Source organism: Mastacembelus armatus, chromosome 16 (assembly GCF_900324485.2).
Source record: "Mastacembelus armatus chromosome 16, fMasArm1.2, whole genome shotgun sequence".
In the NCBI taxonomy this organism is placed as follows: domain Eukaryota; kingdom Metazoa; phylum Chordata; class Actinopteri; order Synbranchiformes; family Mastacembelidae; genus Mastacembelus; species Mastacembelus armatus.
This window is the reverse complement of record NC_046648.1, coordinates 21,940,711-21,963,111: the sequence shown is the minus strand read 5'-3', so window position 1 is coordinate 21,963,111 and position 22,401 is coordinate 21,940,711. Positions and strand designations below refer to the sequence as shown.

Sequence of the window (22,401 nt, the reverse complement as noted above, 5' to 3'; positions counted from 1 at the left end):
TCTCATGTTAACTAATAAAAATAATTCCAATGAGTTCCATGCAGTGAAGTAATTTAGATTTTAAATTCTGGTAAAAAGGTAGTAAAATGCTTGTATTAGATCATGATCCAGACTGAGGTATTGGAATAGAAACCCGAATGCATGCCAAATTCATTCAAGCTCAGGAAATAGGCTAAAGGAAAATGTAAATATATAAAAATCAAAAATGTAAAACTTTCATTTTTATAGGTATCCAGATGTATTGTGGTGGCACTTAAAACTGTGGTCAGTTGCACCTTGTTTGCTTTAAAAGTTCTTCTGTGTGTGAGGTTGTACTGTATATCCACTCTCATTCACTCATGATAGCAATTATTTCCCTGCACTCTTCCAAAACATCATCATTAAATAAGAATGCTAACACCACCTGGTAAGTTCAGCAGGCAAAGGAGGCTGAGATGAAAACAAATCTAATGTGTGAAATAGAACTGTAACATAGTGAAGACGCTTTAGAGGAACAATGGAGACTAGAACCTAATGAGTCACAAGGAAACCTCACTTGTGACAGTAAGGAAGTGTAAATAAACATATCAAAAGGCAGTACATTGTGCTGGTACATTCTGTTATGTAAACTTAAAAAAAATAACAGGGAGTGGCAATCTTGCACAACTGCAATCATGACAATATCATTCATTTATACACCCATAAAATATACCTTGAAATGCAATCCAAGAAAACCATCAGGACCAAGAAAAACACCATCATATCCCTTTAACAATTGGAATGCGGAGGAGAAAAAAATTTTTTAGACCCTACATTTGTTGGGTAGATTTTTTTTTTTTTTTTAAACTACCGCTAAAGGTGAAGTCTATTTTTAAAAATAAATATTTTCATCAAATAAGATCATCTTCCCATAAAGAACTTGCTTGATTATATTTAACATATGGAGACTATTTGTTCTCCAGCTGCACTGCAGTCAAATCCCCTGGGATTTTAAATTTGTTAAAGGCCCAGCTGCTGCTTTTTCAGTACCATATGATATCAGTCGTTGGTCAGATGAAGTGTGAAGAAAGTGACTACCATGGGAGTAAACCTTTAAAGCTTTTGTGAACAAAGATAAGAGAGTTGCATGTCTATTTCAAGAAAGTTGTTTCCAAGAGTAGTCAAGAGTTAGACATGGGCATGCACCAAAAAAGAGAGCTCAATTTAGGATGCATACACTTCTGTTTCTGTCATTACATTTTGGTTCGTTAACTGGTTTGCTATTCATTTACATTTTACACAGAAGTTGCATTTGTTTATCATTCATTGTCAAATATATCTTGCAAGTATTTAGGTCACGAATTTGTAAATCTTTAAGGTTGTTTGGGTGATCTAATGAGTTGTTGGGTCATACAGCTGAATCAAAATAATAGCAGCCATCACTCACTGGGCTAACTGATCTGTTAGGATTGCTTACTCTATTACATAACACCAGGGTTGGACAATATGACTGACATTATCATTTGTGTGTGGCAGTCAACATGCGTACAGTAACATACTTCAACTTCTTTCAGTGAGTAAAACTTGTTTAGAAGAAGACTCCACAGTATACCACAGTAAGCTTCAATGTGGTACTGTTAGGTGCTAGTACCAGCACTCAAATAACTACAGCAGTTTGTACTAATGATGGAACAAGCAACCCAGAACAACAGTTTCTCAGTATGAATAACTCAAAACTAGAAACCAAAAGACACTAAAATGTTTCCTCAACATTTACACTTAAACAACATTTCTATGACTCGTTTTTTTTTTTTTTTTTTGTCTCTAGGATTTGGCTCATCTTCTCAAATATTGATTAAGCCATTAACCAAATTTACGATAAGTTAATTTTTCTGTGGTAATAATTACCTTTACACAGTGCTTGTGCTTCAAGTTGCACCCTATGCCTAAAGGAGCATAGCAAATACATTCTTTAGCATGAAACCTTTTCATGTCATTCATTCATTTCATTAAGAATTTTACAAAAAAGTTCATTTATTTTGTTTCTTTTAAACACCTGATAGAGAAGAGAATGAAGACAACATGCTGTAATTAGTATATGGCCTCCAGAAAAGGATGACTGGTGGTTTCCAATAAGCTGCTGATGAAATATGAGCCTGTGAACATCATCATTGATCTCTGGCCTATCAGCTGTAAAGAAAGCAAAGTAATGGATTTCTGCTTTTACCACTGTGTTCCACTTGTCTATTTTGTCCTAAAAACCAGGATGACCATGTAACCTTATACATCTGGATCCTTAACATTTTTATGGTTAGTCTGAATTAAATATTTAGCAGGACACTGTGAGCAACCAAGAAAACCAAGCACAACACTGATTCAAATCCAGGACTATTTCTCATTTTCCAGTGAGCATATCGTTTTCCAGTCCTCTTCTGATGAAAATAGACAAGAGACAAGATAAAGGAAAAATGCTCAACTGTATCATGACAAAATTTGCATGTCTACCGTTCACTGTTCTATGGTTTCACTGAATAAGCGCTTAAGGAATTCAAATACTTTTTGATTACCGACAGAGAATTCCTCCAAAATTCATCTGCTGCTACACTGAATGGAAGAAGTACCAACATAATAGAAAGTTAGCAAGCATGTGATTGCAATTCCATTTTGCAGCCAGCCTAGATATCATGTCTTCTCCTTTCCTCCCTCTGGGTTAAACCACGACCAATAAACCTTAACCTTTGACAAATACTGCTATAGTGAACTGTAGTGGTACACCCTCTCTTAGACTGTAGAGTAAGCATAGACAAATTTAATAAGGATTTACTGATGCAACATAACCACGGTAAAACACAGTGTACACCACTAAATATTTGAAAAAGATCAGTTTTGAAAGCATTTATACACTATTTATGTCAGTCAACAATGCAATTGCTGGTAACTACCTCGTTAATATTCAAAGCAGACCTGAAACAGGGTATGATCAAGCAAAACTGTCATGTCATAGTTCAGTTTAGCAAAGAGAGAGAGAGAGAGAGGGAGAGTGAGGGGGGAGGGAATGGCATCAAAACTGCTCAGCATCTAATAAGGCATCCATGATTAGAGAGTTTCAGAACACTGTCAGGCCTCAAACGATCTGACTGCACTGTAAGTAAAATTAACACAGGCTATTAGCTGCCAATTTCATAAGATTTTCCACAGCCATTATTGTTATCACTGCAACAACAGCACTGCTGATTCAACCATGGAGCCTCTCAAGGTTGAATAACAAATTAAGAAAGTGGTGTGGCAGTGGGAATAACAAATTCCTGGTCAATTTAATTTCGGTTCAACTCAATTACAAGAGAATGACTCCTCCAAGATTTAAATGCTTTTAATATAAAAGTTTATTAATCTAAGATATTAATAGCAAAAAAAGTTGATTACTAACTGTATGGCCCCTGCATGACAAAAGTTAGCACAAACTTACTGTTACATGTCAACATATTACCTGCAAACAGAACTAGACTGTAACAGCACTTCAAACTGAGCTTTTTAGTTTATAAAGTCAAATTACAGTAAACATTTAATTTAATCACTTGCATTTTCATGGCTGAGCATTACATAGATGGTTTTATTAGGTATTCAAATATTTAGTGTGTGCAGAAACTTACAACTGTTACCTAAGGTATTCAAATTTAAGCACTAATAAGACCACAGAGAGTAAAGAGCTTGTCTGCAGTACAAAGTCCATCATTTTGTTTTCAATTAACTGAAATATTTTGTTCTATAAAACACTGGAAAAACAGACTCGGGGAAACACGTCTTATTTTGTCAAACTCTCAGTCTAAAACCTAAAGATATTCCCTCTACCTGTCAGAGTTAAGCCAAGGAAGAACATTTTCATTTGTGTTTGAAATGTGCCTCAAACAATAACACACACATCCAAATAGATGACAAGTAGTTGCAGCTCTAAACCTATAGAAACTGTACTCACGGTAATTATTATAGTTTGCAATAACTAATTTATAAACTGTACTTCACAAGCAAATATTAGATTTATCTATTCTCATAAAGTATTTAATTTCCTGTGAGAGCTGTATGTTTAATAACGGTATGTAAAACCCTAAACAAACACTGCAGTCATGAGAGTCAGCTTTGCGTTTCCTTTCCACAGAGGGGCTTATTAAATTTTAATACCTTTATTGATATCTGAGTCACAGCCTCAATTCTGTGGATTCTAACAAATATTAGTACTAGACAAATAATTAATTATAATTAAACTCCATGGTAACATTTTAAATATGCACTGATGACTATGGTAAAATAACTCATCACACAGGTATAGATCTTCCTCACCCTTTAATGTGGCAGAACCATTACCATTGCAACTGCAATCTGAGCTATCCTGGAATAGCTGTTTGCGACAAGCAGTGTGTGACACCTGAGCTGATTAATAAAAAAAGCAATGATTCAGGTAAGTGGCTGACGGCTGCTGTGAGTCACCTTGAACACATACAGCCACAATGAGTGAATGTAAGACAGCAGTGAGACCCTGAATCGAGGATGGCTGTCAAACAACTTCAAGTAAATTACCTCATCACATACCAGTGACATTGGTTTTGAATTTACATTGAAGAATGTACGATACATGGCTCAAAAATATATTCAGCAAGTGCCTCTTCAGAAGTAAATTCTCAAGCTGACTTTGTGTTAAACAACAAAATGTTCTTGGCAGAATAGTCGTAACACTTAAGTGGCAGGTTCTTGAGTGGTATTATGAATAATTAATTTGACAATCCTAAGAAATAAACAACATTTGCATCATCACATTCCTAAGGAATACATTATGCCACCCACTTCAGTAAGGTCTATGTGTAGTCGGAACCCCCTCCCCCCTTTCTATTTGGTGTTCAGTGCGAGGATTATAAAGGCAGCTTTCTTGCCTAAGGCCACATCAGGAGAGATTCTTTTTCACTCGACATTCCCCCGACTCATTTTCCTTTCTTTTTTCTTTTTGATCCTACACAACTGGACAAGCAAGCACTGCATATTTACATACTTCAGTGGAACTACTCAAATGGACAAGTGTACTGTAGCATATACAACAGCTATTTCCCTCTTCTCCACTGTCAAAAATTTATTGGGCCCTCCCAATACTCCTCTCTTCCCCTCACTCTCCACCACCTTGTGCAATAACTTCCTGGATTTCTTCTCATCAAAAATCGAAAATATACACCAGCAATTTCCCCCCATCTGTGACACTGCGAACTGCCTCCACTGTACCTTACCCTGTCTATCAGTATCCTCCCTGCTTTCGAGTTTTATCATTCCACCCACCACGGTTATCTCTTCCCTGATCCTCAAATCCAAACCCTCAACCTGCAAACTTGACCCCCTACCAACCAACCTCGTCAAGCTCTGTCTCCCCTCTCTCCTTCCTCATGTTACCCACATTATTCACACTTCCCTCAGTTCTGGTATCGTACCCCCATCACTCAAGACAGCCATCATCACACCAATCCTAAAAAAAGGTCCATACCCACCTTGCCGCCAATAGCCTATACGAACACTTTCAATCTGGTTTCCGCCAACTTCACAGCACTGAAACTGCCCTAGTCAAAATCACCAACGACCTCCTAGTAGCCGCAGACTCTGGCCTTGTCTCCATCCTCATCCTCCTTGACCTAACTGCAGCTTTTGACACCATCTCACACAATATTCTCCTCCATCGCCTTGCTTCCATCGGCATAGCACCATGGTTCACCTCCTACCTCTCTGACCGCACCCAGTCCGTCCATCTCCAGAACTTCCACTCTCAGCCCTCTACTGTCAGTTGTGGCGTGCCCCAGGGCTCTGTCCTGGGGCCCCTCCTCTTCATTATTTATCTCCTTCCTCTCGGACATATCTTTAGGCAACATAACATCAATTTCCACTGTTATGCAGACGACACCCAGCTCTACCTCTCTGCTGCTCCATCTTCTGCCCTCCCCCCTCCCTCCCTCCTTACCTGCTTACATAATATCAAATCCTGGTTCACCCATAACTTTTTGAAACTCAACCCCGACAAAACTGAAATTCTCCTCGTGGGCACCAAATCCACCCTTTCTAAAACCAGCACCTTCTCCATTCTAATTGACAACAATACTGTCCTCCCCTCCCCCCAAGTTAAAAGCCTGGGTGTCATCCTAGACAGTACTCTCTCCTTCACTCAGCATATCAATACCACTACCCGGTCGGCCTACTCCCATCTCCGTAACATAAACCGCATCCGTTCTTCACTCACCATCGATAGCACGGCCATACTCGTTAATGCCTTTGTCACCTCTCGTTTGGACTACTGTAACTCACTCCTCACTGGTCTACCTCTCAAATCACTTCATAAACTACAACTTGTCCAGAACTCTGCTGCCCGAATCATCGCCAGAACTCCATTCTCACATCATATTACCCCTGTCCTTAAACAACTTCACTGGCTTCCTGTGTCCTTCCGTATAAACTATAAAATCCTCCTCCTCACCTACAAAGCCCTCCACTCTATTGCCCCACCATACATCACTGATCTACTTCATATCTATTCTCCGCCTCGTACTCTCCGCTCCTCCAGTTCCACTCTCCTCTGCACCCCTACAGTGCGCCTGGCCACCATGGGCGCTAGATCCTTCAGCCACACTGCGCCCCGCCTTTGGAACATTCTCCCTCATCGCATCCGGTCGTCTCCGGACTTATCAACTTTTAAATCATCACTCAAAACGTATCTGTTCCGTATAGCGTTTTCCACCTAACTCTCTTAACTTCCCAAAGCAGCCCGTGATGTTCTACCACCCTCTGCCTATTTCATATTGTCTCATATTGTTTCATATTTGTTGTTCTGTCATCTGGGTTTTTGTGTTTCAATTTGCTTTTGCTGTACATCGCCCACTTCCTGGATGCTCTGCACTTTTGCCTTTACATTCTGGCCCTCTGTTTATGCATTGTTGTTATTGTTGTTTTAATGCACTCTATGTATTTCATGCTGTATGCTTCCTTTTTCTCTCTGTAAGGTGACCTTGAGAGTTTGAAAGGCGCCATGAAATAAAATTTATTATTATTATTATTTGCCACAACTAATCAGACTGCAGAATGGAAATACTGCTTTGAAAGCTACTTAATACATGGTGTAAACTGATGACTACATTAGCATTAATAGTGCGCAACACAAAGTACTTGATACACAGTACAGTGGACATACTGAAAGCATCCTTTAACTTAAAGCGACAACATAATATTTACTAAACACTACTACTAAAACACTTTAGCTTAAGGAAAACACTGATAAAACAATAACATTCAAATATTTCTATTAAGCATCCAAAGTGAAATCTATAAGCTACACTGACTTTCAACTCTGCCAAGTCTCAAAGCTTCAGGAAGCCTAATCTTAAATCATTATTGTCAAATTCAGATGTGGGCATGCAAAGATGTACAGTGGAAACATTCTGACAGAAGGAAAGCACACAAGGGGAAGGTGATGATACTTCAGAAGGTTTCATGACAACCAACCAACCAACCAACCAACACTAATGAACACCTGGGAATAGAAATGCAATAAGTTGTTTTTTCTTCAGGTTTGATGTTTAACCCATCTTCTCTTCATTAGTAAGGGTTCATTTCTAAAACATGTTTAGAACATGGTTTCAAGGGAATATAACTGAGAAGTACTGTGTAGTCCTGGCTGAAGATATGCTACAATATAACAATGCCCATGGAGAGACTTGCATAGACTCACACCACTGTGGTCCACCATAACTAATAGCATCTTGTTTCCCTCTTAACAGGGTTACATCACAAGCTGAGTGTATTTTCGCCACCTAGCAAAACTGTAAAATAATAGATATTTACAAAGCAATAAAAATATCCTCCTTATTCAAGATGATGTGAGATGAGATGTGAGGTAGGAAGAAAAGTATTATAAAAAAGTATTATTTCTCCTGCCTCTGGCCACCCACATACAAGATGGTTAGAATTTAATGAAGATTGAGTTTAAAATAAACTAGTTAACACCTAAGGCATTACTCAAGCTATGGGTGTGTCTTAGCTACACATAATAGCTAAGTAACTTAAATACGTATTGCCCCATTCATGCAGTAGTTATTCTTTAATAACATAATTCTTTGTGAGAACTGTCTTCTCACAAAGAATTATGATTCAAACTACAAATCCATGTAGCTGTCTCTGGCAAGTCTGGTATAAAAGTCAATTTTTTTTATATTATAACAGAAGCGATATACTAATATAAAAGCATGATTTTTCATTTCATTAAAATAAGTGAAATTTATGAGAAAATGCTGTTACCACAAAATCCACATCAAACACTAATCATTTATGTCTTGGTCTATTACCTAAGTTGTTTAAAATATTCTGCAAACTAACAAACCTTCTTGGTGAAGTAACTACTATTTCTGGCAAAAAGCATCCTTAAAGTGGTACTCCACCCAAAATCGCTCTGTGTATCCAGCCCAATATTGGAAGCTGTCAGATATTGGTAGCTTCATTTTTTGTGGAGAGGATGTGGTAATGTGTTGTGGTCAACTAGAAATTATGTCAGTTAAAATGGTTTCCAAAGAATTAAAACATCTATAAATAGTATTTTACATATTGCTGAAACATAAAATGCTCTTTTCCATTGTACAGAAATTCATTGGCACAGCATGACAAAAAGTTTTTACCAAAAAAAAAAACTTTGTGTGTTTAAGAAGGGCAAAATCTGAGCAATGTATAATATTTTTAAAACACTTTGGTAACTAAAATAAGTTAGCAAAGTGATGCACAGTGAGAGGGTTTAGAGAAGCTTGTATGGATTTACTGGTTCTTGAAAACTTCCTGGAAGAATGACTGTAAGGATGAATAACAACTCAGGGTGGTGTATCACGTTAACTGCAGTATTTAACAACCATCAAATTAAAAGCTCTGCTAAGGGGTTATTTCCTCAACCAACAATTGTACATTTCACTTTTTGCAGACTGCACACACAGTTTAGGAGGAAAGGTCTGAAGGTACCAGTTCAGATATGCCACTGTGCCCTTTCACCACACAAATGCACAGACACCTACACCACAAAACACATTCAACAGAAATCTTTCTAGAAGTCAGATTGTTGTTTAGCAGGGAGTATTACAGCTGCTACTATGAGAGTGCGGTTGGTTTCTCGACCACATCCTGCCATCACTTCAGAGAAGTAGTGTAACAAGAACTGAGGGATGTGACTGACACCATTAAAATATACTGCTTGGTTAAGACTGATCCAACCCTTCACAACTACTCTCTTGATGCGATGTTAAATCAGTCATAGCTGTCAGAAGCAAAAACACCTGACTGCAAGAAAATACTGGCATGCAGACAAGGGTGTGACTTGCTAAATATTTGATTTGCTGGCTTTTAGGTAAGAAATTCAGATCCTTGCTTTCACACAAGTAAAAAGAGAAGGATCAGACATAATAGTTTTAATTTCTCCATCTAAAGACACATTAACTTACCAGGCTACTTCCATTTTTCACAGAACTTCAACGTTAAAAACTAATACACACTAATTGTACCCACTTTATTAAAAAAAGTGTTTATATAATACAACAGCGTAACAGCCCGTGTATTAGCTGCATCAGTTTACAACTGGATAAAAATACGTTCTCAGACAAAAAAGATTTGGACTATGACTGGATTTTTTTCCATCCATTTCCCATACCTGAATCTGAAACTTGGTAAGAGACTTTGCTACCTTAATTGTAGCTTAACTTTCACTTTAGTTCAAACTTATCAGAAAAGATTATTTCTGCTGTGATTCACAGGATCTTCACTGATCTGTTGGGCTGCTAAGAAAATGCCACAAAAATAATTTCAAACTAGTCTTCTGTGCTTTTAACTTATTTTATATGTGTTGTCATTAAGTCTTTTTTGTGTAGCCTGATATGGTACTTATTGAATTGAGGTCACTGAGCATTTCAGAATGAAAAAGAATCCACAGGAGTGGATTTCCCACTGAAATACAACTAACTCACATGGCCTGGGAACTACGAGAGGTCCTTGTTTAGTGAGAGATTACTTCGAACTTCACAAAGCAGACATGTCAATATTACCCCTATCAATCTCCAGGCAGACGGTACATCAAAGTCCAGCACTTACAATGTGCTAGGAATGTGGTGCCATAACACCTACCTGGTGAAACAGAAAGCAGCTGAACCCCATCCACAGCCACTGTATCCAAAGCAGAGATATTTTACTGGGGCATCAAATCACAAACCACAACCACATGGTATTGATTTTGCCCATGGTGATAAACAATTAAGCTACCAGACTCTCTCAAGCATACCAGACATTACCATTTGAAAAGTGCCTCTTAACAAATTCCTTATACAACTTGATGCATTTGGCTGGCTGGTCCTGCAGGGAATGAAATCCCTGACTGTATTTGTTTAGTGGCTTCTAAAAGCCAAATGTAAACATCAAAACAAGAGGAATACATTCATGACATCTATCTGTTTTAAGGTTATGTTCTGTAGGTGCAGAATACATTTAATATGAAGAACAGCGATAATATAATGAATCATAACTCCCTTGCTCAGTATACACACTTAACTCCCCTTCACTATCTTCAAACCTGTGTTGTTTGACACTTTTTTTCTACAGTGTGACATTATGACAGCTAGCTGCAGACATAGCACTTACATTACAGAGTTGCTGACATGAGCTAAAGAAAATCTTTTGGAGACTTTCAACATACAGTAGATTGATGCAATATGAGTGTCATCATCTTAAGTATCCCTTGAGCAATACTCCCAGCGTCCACACCCAGGGAGAATAATAAAATAGTATGAAATGTTTGACTGCAAATCTGTATCACAATGAGTCTGAGACCAAATAATATGGAAACATTAGATTATATATTATATATAATTTCTCCGACCACCAGGACATCTGTTTCTTTTCCAGAGTTTTAAATTGTGGTGCTCACTTTTACATTCCTACTCTAACAAAGTATGGTAATGTTAAAGCAGATTATATAATTAATCTGTGCATGTATAAGGTTAACACAAAAAACATTTAGTAAACCTATCGCACGTAATATTTGCTTACCAAGTCTGTCATTCCACGGTATCTGCTGCTGTACGAAGGGGTCTCTATGAGTGTGTGTGTGTGTGTGTGTGTTTATACTGTATTTATATTTGTTGTTCTACAAAAACATGGCAATCCACTTGTCAACCATCATTTAATTTTTAAATCCCTGATATACCACAGATTTGTTCTAGCTTCTAAATTCATATAAGGGGCATAGAACTTGAACCAAATGCTTCTTATGTACCTTATGTACATAAGTATTTTCTGATTATATTTTCTGACACTTCTGCCATTTCCCTGCTTTTACCCCTTCTCTGGTTTCATAACACACACTTTCATCTTCTAGACTTTCAGCCTGTGATATTCAAAAAAATGCACAAGTTTAAATGACTGTTTAAATAAATGTTTAAAACCATTTATGACTCGGGGTTTAAAATAAAGTACAGGATGTACTTCTGGTGATGGTATTACTGACCTGAATTGTGAAAACCACCTATGAAACTGTTAAGTGTAACCAGTCAAGGTGAGTGAAAAGTAAGCGCATGCTGCCTACAAAAGGGGCTAAATAAATTAGAGCAGTGGTTTAGCAATGCAACTTCAAACACTCCATGTTCAGTGTAGATGTGCAGGCTAGCTCTCCCAAATGAATGGCTGTACACATTAACTTCAATCTTTACCTTGATAATGCTGCTCCTGCGTGGTATTTCAGATGAGGCATCTAATCCGACAGAGGTGTTGGCAGTTTCCACCGCGGTTTGACAGCCGGGTGCGACAAGAGATCCCGAACCGACCATATTTTCTGATATCCCACAGTCTCCATTCAAGACCGACACTTCGCAATGCGTCTTGCCAGCTGCCTCGTCGCTGGGAACGGATGTATCCCCAAGCGTCAATGGAGGCAGGCTGCCGTCCTCCCCAAACTCCGCCATAGGCACTTCGAGCATACACACCGACACACAAGGTGGCAAGCTGCTGGGTAGAAACGCCTCGTTTCTGATTTACTCCAATTTCCTGCCTGGTCTATTGGCTCGATTTAACATTTGCACACATTTCTGCCATATCATCTCTCGGTGCATATATTTGCCAGGTCCCTGCACAGCGAGGAGCTTGCTCTGCGCATTGTGCTCTGCGAAGATAAACCACAACGATTAGCATAATTAGACAACATCAGATTAGTGACAGCATGGATGTTGTTGGTAGCAGATATTTAGCAATATGCAGCCTTAAGATCACATTTGTTGTGCACTGAAAGCGGATGTTAACGTTAGAATCAGTGAACGCTGCATAACTGGCAAACGGCGATAACAAATAATAATAATACTAGGTGCTTTGTTTTGTGCAGTTTTGTTTATTTTTCGCAAATATTAGCACGTTTCCACTCCACAGAACGCTTCACATATGTGGTAATAACCCACCGTGTTCGGTCGGTGACGGTAAGTTTAATGAATTACGTTAAGTCAGTGATTATCATGCTGAAAGATACAGCAGTTTTATATTCTTACCGATCAAACAGTCGCTGTAGCTGAGAGCAGCCGGACCGCCGTTACCGTGTGGTGCCTGTGCTGCTGCTGAGTTGAGCTAGTTAGTTAGCTAGCCAACCTCCCTCGCTAGCTAGGTGGGTGAAGTTAGTTTTCACAGCCAACTCAAAGTCCAGTCAGTACAACCACTGTCGCCAGACTGTTTAGCAAACAAAGGAGGAAACTACCTCCCTTGCCAGTCAATGTCGGCAGCCACTGGTTCTTCCGTTCGGGTTAAATAAAGAGGAGTCTCACTCCGTACGGGGCTAACGTTACAACCGCTGCCGTCGCACGAGAACTCGTTTCCAAGGAACAGAGTTGTGTACGTCTCGTGAACGCGCGACAGACAAAACAGGCTGGGCTGTCAATCAAACCTAATTATTTCTTCACAGGCCCGCCCCCTTTCGACACATGCACGTCCAAATAAACCCAGATACCATGAAAACATCTTTCATAGGTCCACGTCATCTTGGTTACCGTTTATTTTGTACTCTGTCATTTATTTCATAAGTACAGACCTCAACATACAGGCAAATTTAAAAGCAATAATATATTTGAACTAAAAATAGAGAAAATTCATACAAAACACAAACAAAAACTCAAAACTTAAGAGACAACATACAAAACAACAAAGGCTGACAAGAAAAAACATAGAAAGCATCAAATCTCAACAATATATGCAAAACAACACAAAAGTCAGGAAGAATATACACACAAAACAGCAATAATACTCAACAAGACACATAAATCAGTATAAATATCAACAAGAAAAGACTAAAGTCAACATGAAATCACATAAAATGAAAACAGATTTTATTTCCTCTTTCCCTCATTTGAAATATCTCTCAATATGCATCACAAAAGTTCAAAATGATGTTATTAATATTAAGACGTCTCAGAAAAAAAGCCCACCTTCAGACACTCAAAGAAAATATAAATATAAAATTCAAAGCCTTTATGTAGCAGCGGATGCTGATGTAAAAAACTGACATCACTGGGTCTTAAACTAATTTTCTACTAATATAAAATATAAAACCTCTCTCAGAACACCTTCCTGTGTAGTATCAATAGGCCTATTGTTGTTTTTGATGTCAGTTTTACTCAGAACATATGACATCTCTCAAAGACAGTGGTTATTGCCTATAATGGCTCACATGACATTTGTTTTTCTGTTCACAGTCACGCTGTGTGTCAGATCTTCCTCTTTATGTGGATGGTGCATGGAGACGATGTGGTGAAATAATAGTCCTCACTCAGCAACAACCTCACAGTAACTGTGACAAACAGAAAAACAAACAAACGTCGCTAATAATCAATGCTTGGAGCAAAATCTTTGCAATATTACTCACACACAGTACAACACATTCTCTACATGAAGTTCATCCATCCTAAAGTTAAAGCTTCTTGTATGAGAGATGCAGATAGTGAGTGATGAAGCATACAATTCTTCTACATGATTTAGTGCATTTTATTCATAGGTCACTGATTCATATGAAGACAAATACAATGAATATTTTGGGATACAAAGGCAAGAGATGTGGATCAGTTGTATAACAGAGCCATCTGCTGGTCTACAAGGGTTACTGCTATTTTTGGTTATTGTGTTGTGATTTTTAATTATCCTCCATCTTCTTCTGACAAAGCACTGTCACTGCCACTTTTTAAAGTGTTTTTGACATCTGGCCCCTTGAAAACAAACCACCATCAACACATGAGACCTTGTTGCCCTTTGTAAATATGTAGTATTCAAATTTCAATTTATGTTATAGCACCAAATCACAACAAAATCATCTCAAGACACTTTTTAGAAACTCAAGAAATCGCTTATGAGCAGCACTTGGTGACTGTGGGGAGGATAAACTCCCTTTAATGGAAGAAGCCTTCAGCAGAACTGGGCTCAGTTTGTGCAGCCATCTGCCTCAATAGAGAAAAGAGAAAGATAAAAGAACAAGGAAAAAAAACAAATAAACATTGTGCAGGTTTTGAAAACATCAACCAAAAGAGTAATTATTTCTATATTTGCTTGTAGAGACCTGAAGAGGGTAAATTACATGAAAGTTCAAAAAGACAAACATTTGAACCCATTTAAAATATGTATATATATATATATATATATATATATATATATATTTATTTATATATATACAGAAAAACTGAGAATATATATATATATATATATACATATATATATATATATATATATACATATTCTCAGTTTTTCTGTAGTTTCTATACTGTTAACCATCTTTGCGACCTATTTAACTTCTCAAGCCTAAGAACCATTGAGCTAGTGATAGTCTGTTAGGTGACAGTAGTGAACAATGGCAGCAAATTGAAAAAGCTGACAGTTAAATAAAATGTGTTACATTGCTGTAGGAGCAGTTGCTAAAGTTGAAGCTGCCGAAGACATCTGTGTCATCATTGATGCTTGCTTTTATGCATTTATTTTAAAATGTATTTTAATATCACTAAGTTCAGCAGTAGCTTTATATTTGTGGATTTATTGTAACTAATGTCAGGATATTGCCTGAAATATTAAGAGTTTTTGCTGGTGGAAAATTGTACCTCCACCCAGCAGGGAGACGTTAAAGAGCTGACGTTAAAGCAAAGTTTATGACTTCCAGAAGTCTCATTGATCAAATTTCTAATCTTTTGGTATTATGGATAATAATTTTAAAGCTGGGACATGGTGGTGTGTGTGTACTCAGAGCTCCAGAAATACTTGGCTCAGCTCTGGTTCTTACAGAGGAATTGGCACTAGCCTTCTGCTGGCAAGTGTTACACAAGTCACTGTGCTAAAACAGTTTCCCTCTAAATCTGGATGCTGCAGGAGGACTTAACAATGAAAATGGCACATTTGCCTGGAAATGCTCTCTGTGCTCTACTATTTAGAAAAAGTTTGATCTGCACCTGTTCTGGTTGACAGTGTCTATGGTGTCATTCCATACTGTACTGTACTGCCATGTTTGCTATAGTTTAAATGTGCAAAATGTTATAGTTCAGAGTTTTAGCACAGCATTTCAGATGATTGTTCAGAAGTTTACTGTTAATCCTCATATCAGCTGACTAAGTACCTAATAGAGGTTTATGGCAATTTAAACACTAACCAGGAGGCACTAGACTTAAACAATAAAACCAAATTATCAGTAAAAAAAATAGAAAATCAAAACAAGCTGAAGCGTGAAAATGTGGAGCTGACTATAGCATGATAATGCTCTGTGGTTTAACCCTCTTTCATGCACAAGTATTATTAATCAATTGTTAATAAAAATACTATTCATAGTTAATAAAAATATATTAATACATATATTTTATCTGTAGTCATTTGATCTACTTATTTTTCATATGGGACTGTGGAAAACAATCCTAGTGGCCAACCTCAAGCCGATTGCACAAGTCTCCATCAAGTGTGGCATCTACCAGGGAGATGCTCTGTCCCCACTGCTGTTCTGCATAGGCCTGAACCCCCTCAGCCAGATCATCACTAAGACTGGCTTCGGATACCAACTACGAAATGGGGCAACCATCAGCCACCTGCTGTACATGGATGACATCAAGCTGTACGCCAGGAGTGAGCGAGACATCCCTCACTGATCCACACCACCAGGATATACAGCAACAACACTGGAATGTCATTCACACTGGACTAGTGTGGTTGAATGATAACGAAGAAAAGGAAGGTTGTCAGGATTCAAGGAGTGAACTTCCAAAAGGCAGCATAGCGGCTGTTGAGGGGAGCTACAAGTACCTTGGAATCCCACAGGCAAATGGGAACCAAGAAGAAGCCACAAGGAAAGCCGCCACAGCCAAATACCTACAGAGAGTAAGACAAGTCCTAAGAAGTCAGCTAAATGGGAAGAACAAGGTCCAAGCCATCAACACCTACGCCCTGCCGGTCATCAGATACCCCGCTGGCATAATAAGCTGGCCAAGAGGGGACATAGAAGCCACTGATGTCAAGACAAGGAAGCTCCTCACAATGCATGGAGGGTTTCACTCCGAATCCAGCATCCTGACTAAGAGGAGTACATCAGGAAGATGGCCCTGAGTGATGGAATACTACGTGAATATCTCAGGCAACAGAAGCCCGATGCAGAGGAAGAGGAGAAAGAACCATCATGGCAGGACAAACCCCTGCACAGCATGTACCACCAACAGATAGAAGAAGTGACTGATATTGAGAAGTCCTCCCAGTGGCTGGAAAAAGCTGGACTAACACTCAGACCAACAAACAGGTGATGGCTAACCAACCGGACATAGTAGTGGTGGACAAACAGCAGAAGAAAGCCGTAGTGGTAGATGTAGCAATCCCAAGTGACAGCAACATCAGAAAGAAGGAACATGAGAAGCTTGAAAAATATCAGGGGCTGAAAGAAGAGCTAGAAAAGATGTGGAAGGTAAAAGCAACAGTGGTCCCCGTGGTAATTGGCACCCTCGGGGCTGTGACCCCCAAACTGGGAGAGTGGCATCAACAGATCCCAGGAACAACATCACAGATCTCAGTCCAGAAGAGCGCAGTGCTAGGAACAGCTAAGATACTGCAAAGAACCCTCAAACTCCCAGGCCTCTGGTAGAGGACCCGAGATTGAGGAAGACACACACACACCACCCGTAGGGGTGAGAAGGGAAATTTATATTCAATTATAATGAAAACTTTGCTTATAAAAAGTGTGTATCTGTAAGTTGCACTCACATTTTATATGAAATTATATTAATTGGACATAGGTTATTTTCAGTCTTTTAGATCATTTTTAGATTTTTATTCTTTGGCATGTCTAAAAAATTGTTCATATTTATGAATTTAAAAACAAGAATAACCAATGAAACAAAGAACAACACACTGTTTTTTAATGCAGTCTTTATGGTATGATTTGTAGAATTTCTTTGACATTACTATGATGTGTGCAACACCAGCATAATTTCATTCTTGATGAAATTTCCCAAGGGATTTTGATTAGACATGAACTGTTTCAAACAATTCGGAAACATCCGCCTAAAAGAAGACAATTAATTAAGTGTAGATAGTGTGAGGAGTCTAAGAGCAAGTACAATCAATTTGCACACTGAGTTCACCTGGGTACAGCTTTAGCTTTAACCTATTGGAATAATTTCAGTGGTGCAGCGGCAGGAAGCAGGACACCGCTCATGCACAAAGTCGTCTTCGCATCCATTGAGAATTTTCAAGGTTGAACAGTTGCTGTACGTGTTTATGAAAGGACAGGGGTTGTCTGAAAAACAAAACAAAACAATGACGATATCAACTCATTGTATTTAATTAATATAATTTCTGTTGCTGTTCAACTATGTGACACAGAGAAGCCATTCAATGTGTTATCATAATGTCTCATACTTACTGCAGAGTTTGTCTTCACATGCATTGGGACAGGAAGCACACGGGGTTCCAGCCTTGTAAGGAGGCCATCCAACGAAGTTTCCACTGTTACATTAACAATTATGTCATTTTTTTATCTGAAATAAGCTTTGATTATATCCAGAAACTTTAATATCATTATTATTATTATTATTATTACCAACATTGTTAAACACTTCAAGATGCACAGATCTCTCACATGTAAAAGATGTCATGGGCTTTAGACACGGAGGGTGAATGAGGGTAGGTCACTTACGCGCGATAGTAATGACAACCATAGAAATAGACGTTAGAGCACAGTGCCACTCCACAGCCAACTTTGTAGGAGGTGTTCCACACCACCTGGCCATAATATAAAATACATAAAAATACTGATTATAGCTATAGCTTTAATTTAAAAAAGTGTTATTGCTGCTACTGCAACACACCTTCTCTCATTTATCTTTTATCTACACATTACTGTATTTCTGGCAATAACAGGTCAGTGTTACCTGTGTGTAGTGACCAATAGGTTTCCCATCTTTGGACCCATTGGGATACTGGTAGTGTGTCACCTCGCTGTGCCAGGTCCTGATGACGTCTGACCATGGGTAAATGGATTGTGAATGGAACAGATTCTCACCTAATTCATATCCTGTTCAATGTTGAGAAACATGACAGCACTGATTAATGAGTGTTGGCAAACACACATTTTTAAATAAATGTCCCAGTAGATTACATTATTCAGTCAAAAAAGGGTTCATTAAAAGGCCTATTGATGATAATCTCCTTAATGATAACATATGCTGCTCTGTGTAATTTGTTATCAAGAGAAGGTATTAGGACTGCGGTTAAGATAATGTTCCTTGTGACTCCAGCCATCAATCACAAGTTCAGTCTGTTCGCAGGGAACTTTTGCATCTCCAGTGTAATATTTAAGGTGGTAGGAAGGGAAATTTACCATTGAACATGCGGGATGCAGGTGGTCCATGAGACATTTTACAATTTTCAACCCAAGCCTGAGCACTGGCTGCAATCTCTTCACTATAGTACTGTAAAAATAAAGAAGAATCAAAAAATAATATAACCATCAAATAGTTAATAGTAATAGATTTCCAGCTGGTGTGCTTTTCACAGAAACATTTCAGTATAAACATTTGTTTTTATTTTTCTGCATAAATCTCACACCTTAAGATGTGCAACTATTTTGAAAAAAATATTGCCTACATTTAATAGGTATTAAGGAAATTAATAACTACTCATCTGTCAAAACAAAAAACTTTGTGACTATTTTTATTGTATTTGTTTTGTATCGTACGACATGGCACAGTCAAAATGTATTTTCATGTTTCAAGTAGCATGTAGAACACAGTGTGGTTTAGACCTGCTTTAAGTATTAAGTAGAGTTTACTCTATTAAAACAATTAAGGACACATCAGCTTTTATTGACTTCATGATTTTTGTACGTCATGTAAATACCACGTGTTCTACTTTAACATTTTAGTCCTTCCCACAAGTGAAGGAAAACAAATGCTGAGAATTATCTGCAAATATTATTCAAGTCGGTTTTGTGTGAGGTCTCACCATTATCAACATGTCAGAAGCAGTCGGCTGAACCTCTCTTCTGAAAGCATTGTGTATGTCAGCGATCTCAGCCTGAATGTTTTTGTTATTTGGGCAAATGCCTGCACGCACACAAATACACAGACATGCACACACACTTAATCGATATGTAAATACTGGATTAAAAACATAAGAAAGAATGATATTTACTCTGGTGGCTTAATATCCGTGATATGACTCACAAACATATCCTGGTTTAATTAATTTGGAATTACTTAACATAACAAAAGATCATACAAAGAAGATTGTGCCAAATCCCTTAATGTTATTGGTAGACATGAGCTGATGCTAGTAAATAAAATGCCTCTGCAAAGTTAAACACGGCTGACGCATTTAAGTTTGTGCTTACCTTCCTGTCAACACACCAACACATGTGGCATCATACATTTAAAAATGAGAAGAAATTTAAGTTAAGTACTTATCAGAAATGCACTAATCAAAGAAAGCGTGTGTATCATAGCATTGAATTAGGGGCTCAGTACAAGGACATAAACTTTAGCAGTTAAAAAAGTATAAATAGTCATTGCATAGACAGCCTGGGGTCTTTCATAGTTCAATTTACTGCTACTTAAAGTAGAATTGTGCAATCTATGATATCATATGGTCATTAAAAATCACAATGCTCCAGTACAGTATTTCAAAACTATAGTCACATATACCTTAGGGACTAGAACACATTTTCCACCTATGGAAACACTTGCAATACATAACGTTTTGTATTACAACGACCTAAAAAAATATAAAATTTAAAACTAGTTTCCACCTATTTAATTTATTTTTAATATAATATCATATAAGAAATAAGTGGGTATATATTATATATATTATATATAATATAATATAATTTTACATAATTTATAGAAATTTTTTCTACTCACCAAAATGCAAGCTGAGTGCACATGATGCAGTGTCAAGATGCAAATCACAAATGCAAACATTTTTACATCAAAAAGCATCATGTCTGTAGTATGATAAAAACAAGACAAAATTAAAGAGACTCATCACAGTATTTTCATATGACACAGAATTCTATAATAAAGTTCATATATATATAAATATCACTGCTATTTGTATGTGAACTGAAAAAAGAAATGGACAGAAAAACAAAGCATACAAAACAACATGCTGCTATTCAAGGGGCTGTTTTTTCTCTTAACCACTAGATAAAACAAAGAAACCTTTGAACTGAGAGACATACCTGCACCAGGGTTGTCAGGAGGTGGAGGTGAGGTGGCACTTTCCTCTCTTTCCTTTTATAAACCCAGTTCACTAAAAGCAAACATACATCACAACCCCTCCATTGGTTAATGATGCAGCATTATCAAAAGCTTTGCACAAAAACAAGTCACATGGCACTGAAGAGGCTTTTTGTTCATAGGAGTAAACTGACAGGGAGTAAATAAGGAATTCTAAAGACTAGGGTGTGGCTCAACTTTAGCGCAAAATTGAAAGGAGTCTAAGGCCAAAGCAATTCAAAAGAAAACAAGCACTGGGAGATGACAAGGTGGACCAGTATAGAACTGTATATTCTATACATTAATGGATTAAGATCATACAGTTTGCTCAGGCTGCAGAAACACCCACTGCTCACATGGGCATGAAAAGGTGATTCTGAATAATAATAATAATGATATCTAGGGCTGCATATCACTGTGAACAAATATTGTAGTAGGCCTGGGAGGCATACTACATTATAGGCCTGGGTGTGGCTGTGGCTTCAATTAAAAAAGTTTAAAAAGGCCAAAAAAAAAAAAAAAAAACAATAAAAAAAACGAGCAAACAAAAAACACACAGAAAGAAGCAGAAAATCTTTAAAACCAAGTCAGAGGTGAAATGTCTTTTAGGGAATTAGCTCTCTAAAGCTGCATTAACCAATGTTTTGACATTATTAATGGATCAAATGACTATGCATAAAGCAAAAGGTAATATGTGTAGTAACAAACCCAAACCCAGAGCAAAATTTCATGAGCTTGTTGCTCCTGTAATGTTTGCAATGTTTGTCTTCTCATCTTTCAGCTCATAGATGAGGTTAATGGTTTTAATTTTACTGTCCTGCTCACTCTCACTGGTTTCAGCTTTAGCAGGCACCTGTTTTCATTGTGCATTATTTTGCCAGCACCAATGAGAAAACAAAAAGAAACAAACTGATTAAAAACGGTCACCTGTGTTCTGTGCTGCTTCTCTCAAGGGGGGAGGTTAGGGATAAAGACAATGCTGATCAAATTGTTATCCATCATGGACGACACCTCCCACTCCAGACACCTGAGCAGCAGCTTCAGTGACAGGCTGCTACACCCATCGTGTGGGAAGGAGCTACAGAAAGTCCTTTGTCTTGGCTGCGATCAGACGCCACGACTGTCATTATTTTGCATTGCTTGCCTTGTGTTCATGTTTATACAGACAGTGACATCTGAATGACTCACCTTACTATTTTATTCTCACTAAACTGTACACATCATCATTATTATTGTTATTATTAGTAGTATTATTATTTATTAAATCAACCAACTGTTGTAACCATGATGGTCATCGTATAATAAATGTGGATTTTTGGCTAGGTTTAAGGAATGATCATGGTTAAAATGATTACTTCATAAATTAATAGCATTTGTTAGAAGTGGGAAGGGCCCTTTTGATCGTCCTGTGTTGTGTCATGCGAGCCAAACAGCCTGTTTGAGTTTAAATGAAGTTTTTAATAAATTGCCTACTCGGTTTTTTGTCTCTTGCTCCTGTTTGTTCTTTTTTGAAGCACCACTTGCAACCTGGTTACGATCCACCGGCACAAAATGCAAATACTTGTAATAATTCCCCTGGTCTTAAGATTTTGTTCAGGAGTATATCTGGCAAAGGTACAATTTGTTTGAAACTGCTGTATTGAGGTTCAAG

At 37.8% G+C, this 22,401-nt stretch overlaps 2 protein-coding genes across 2 annotated transcripts in view; both read right to left on the bottom strand.

Annotated features, from left to right (window-relative positions):
• The window catches only part of plcl2 (phospholipase C like 2), a 34,642-nt gene extending 21,766 nt beyond the window's left edge, over positions 1–12,876 (bottom strand). The window contains exons 1-2 of the mRNA XM_026316963.1: positions 12,528–12,876; positions 11,703–12,151 (exon numbers count right to left, since the gene is read on the bottom strand). Coding sequence (XP_026172748.1) covers positions 11,703–11,969 — 267 coding nt within the window. The 5' untranslated portion in view covers positions 11,970–12,151; positions 12,528–12,876. The remainder of the gene's footprint in view (positions 1–11,702; positions 12,152–12,527) is intronic.
• A 4,507-nt stretch (positions 12,877–17,383) lies between these two features.
• On the bottom strand, positions 17,384–20,830 carry LOC113136484 (cysteine-rich venom protein pseudechetoxin). Its single transcript, XM_026317343.1, has 9 exons — positions 20,714–20,830; positions 20,394–20,476; positions 19,865–19,868; positions 19,477–19,577; positions 18,854–18,944; positions 18,405–18,547; positions 18,170–18,255; positions 17,897–17,979; positions 17,384–17,770 (listed from the first exon to the last, which is right to left on the bottom strand). Exons 2-9 carry the CDS (start codon positions 20,472–20,474, stop codon positions 17,634–17,636), a joined length of 726 nt encoding a protein of 241 aa, XP_026173128.1. The 5' UTR covers positions 20,475–20,476; positions 20,714–20,830; the 3' UTR covers positions 17,384–17,633.
• Between the last annotated feature and the right edge of the window lie 1,571 nt (positions 20,831–22,401).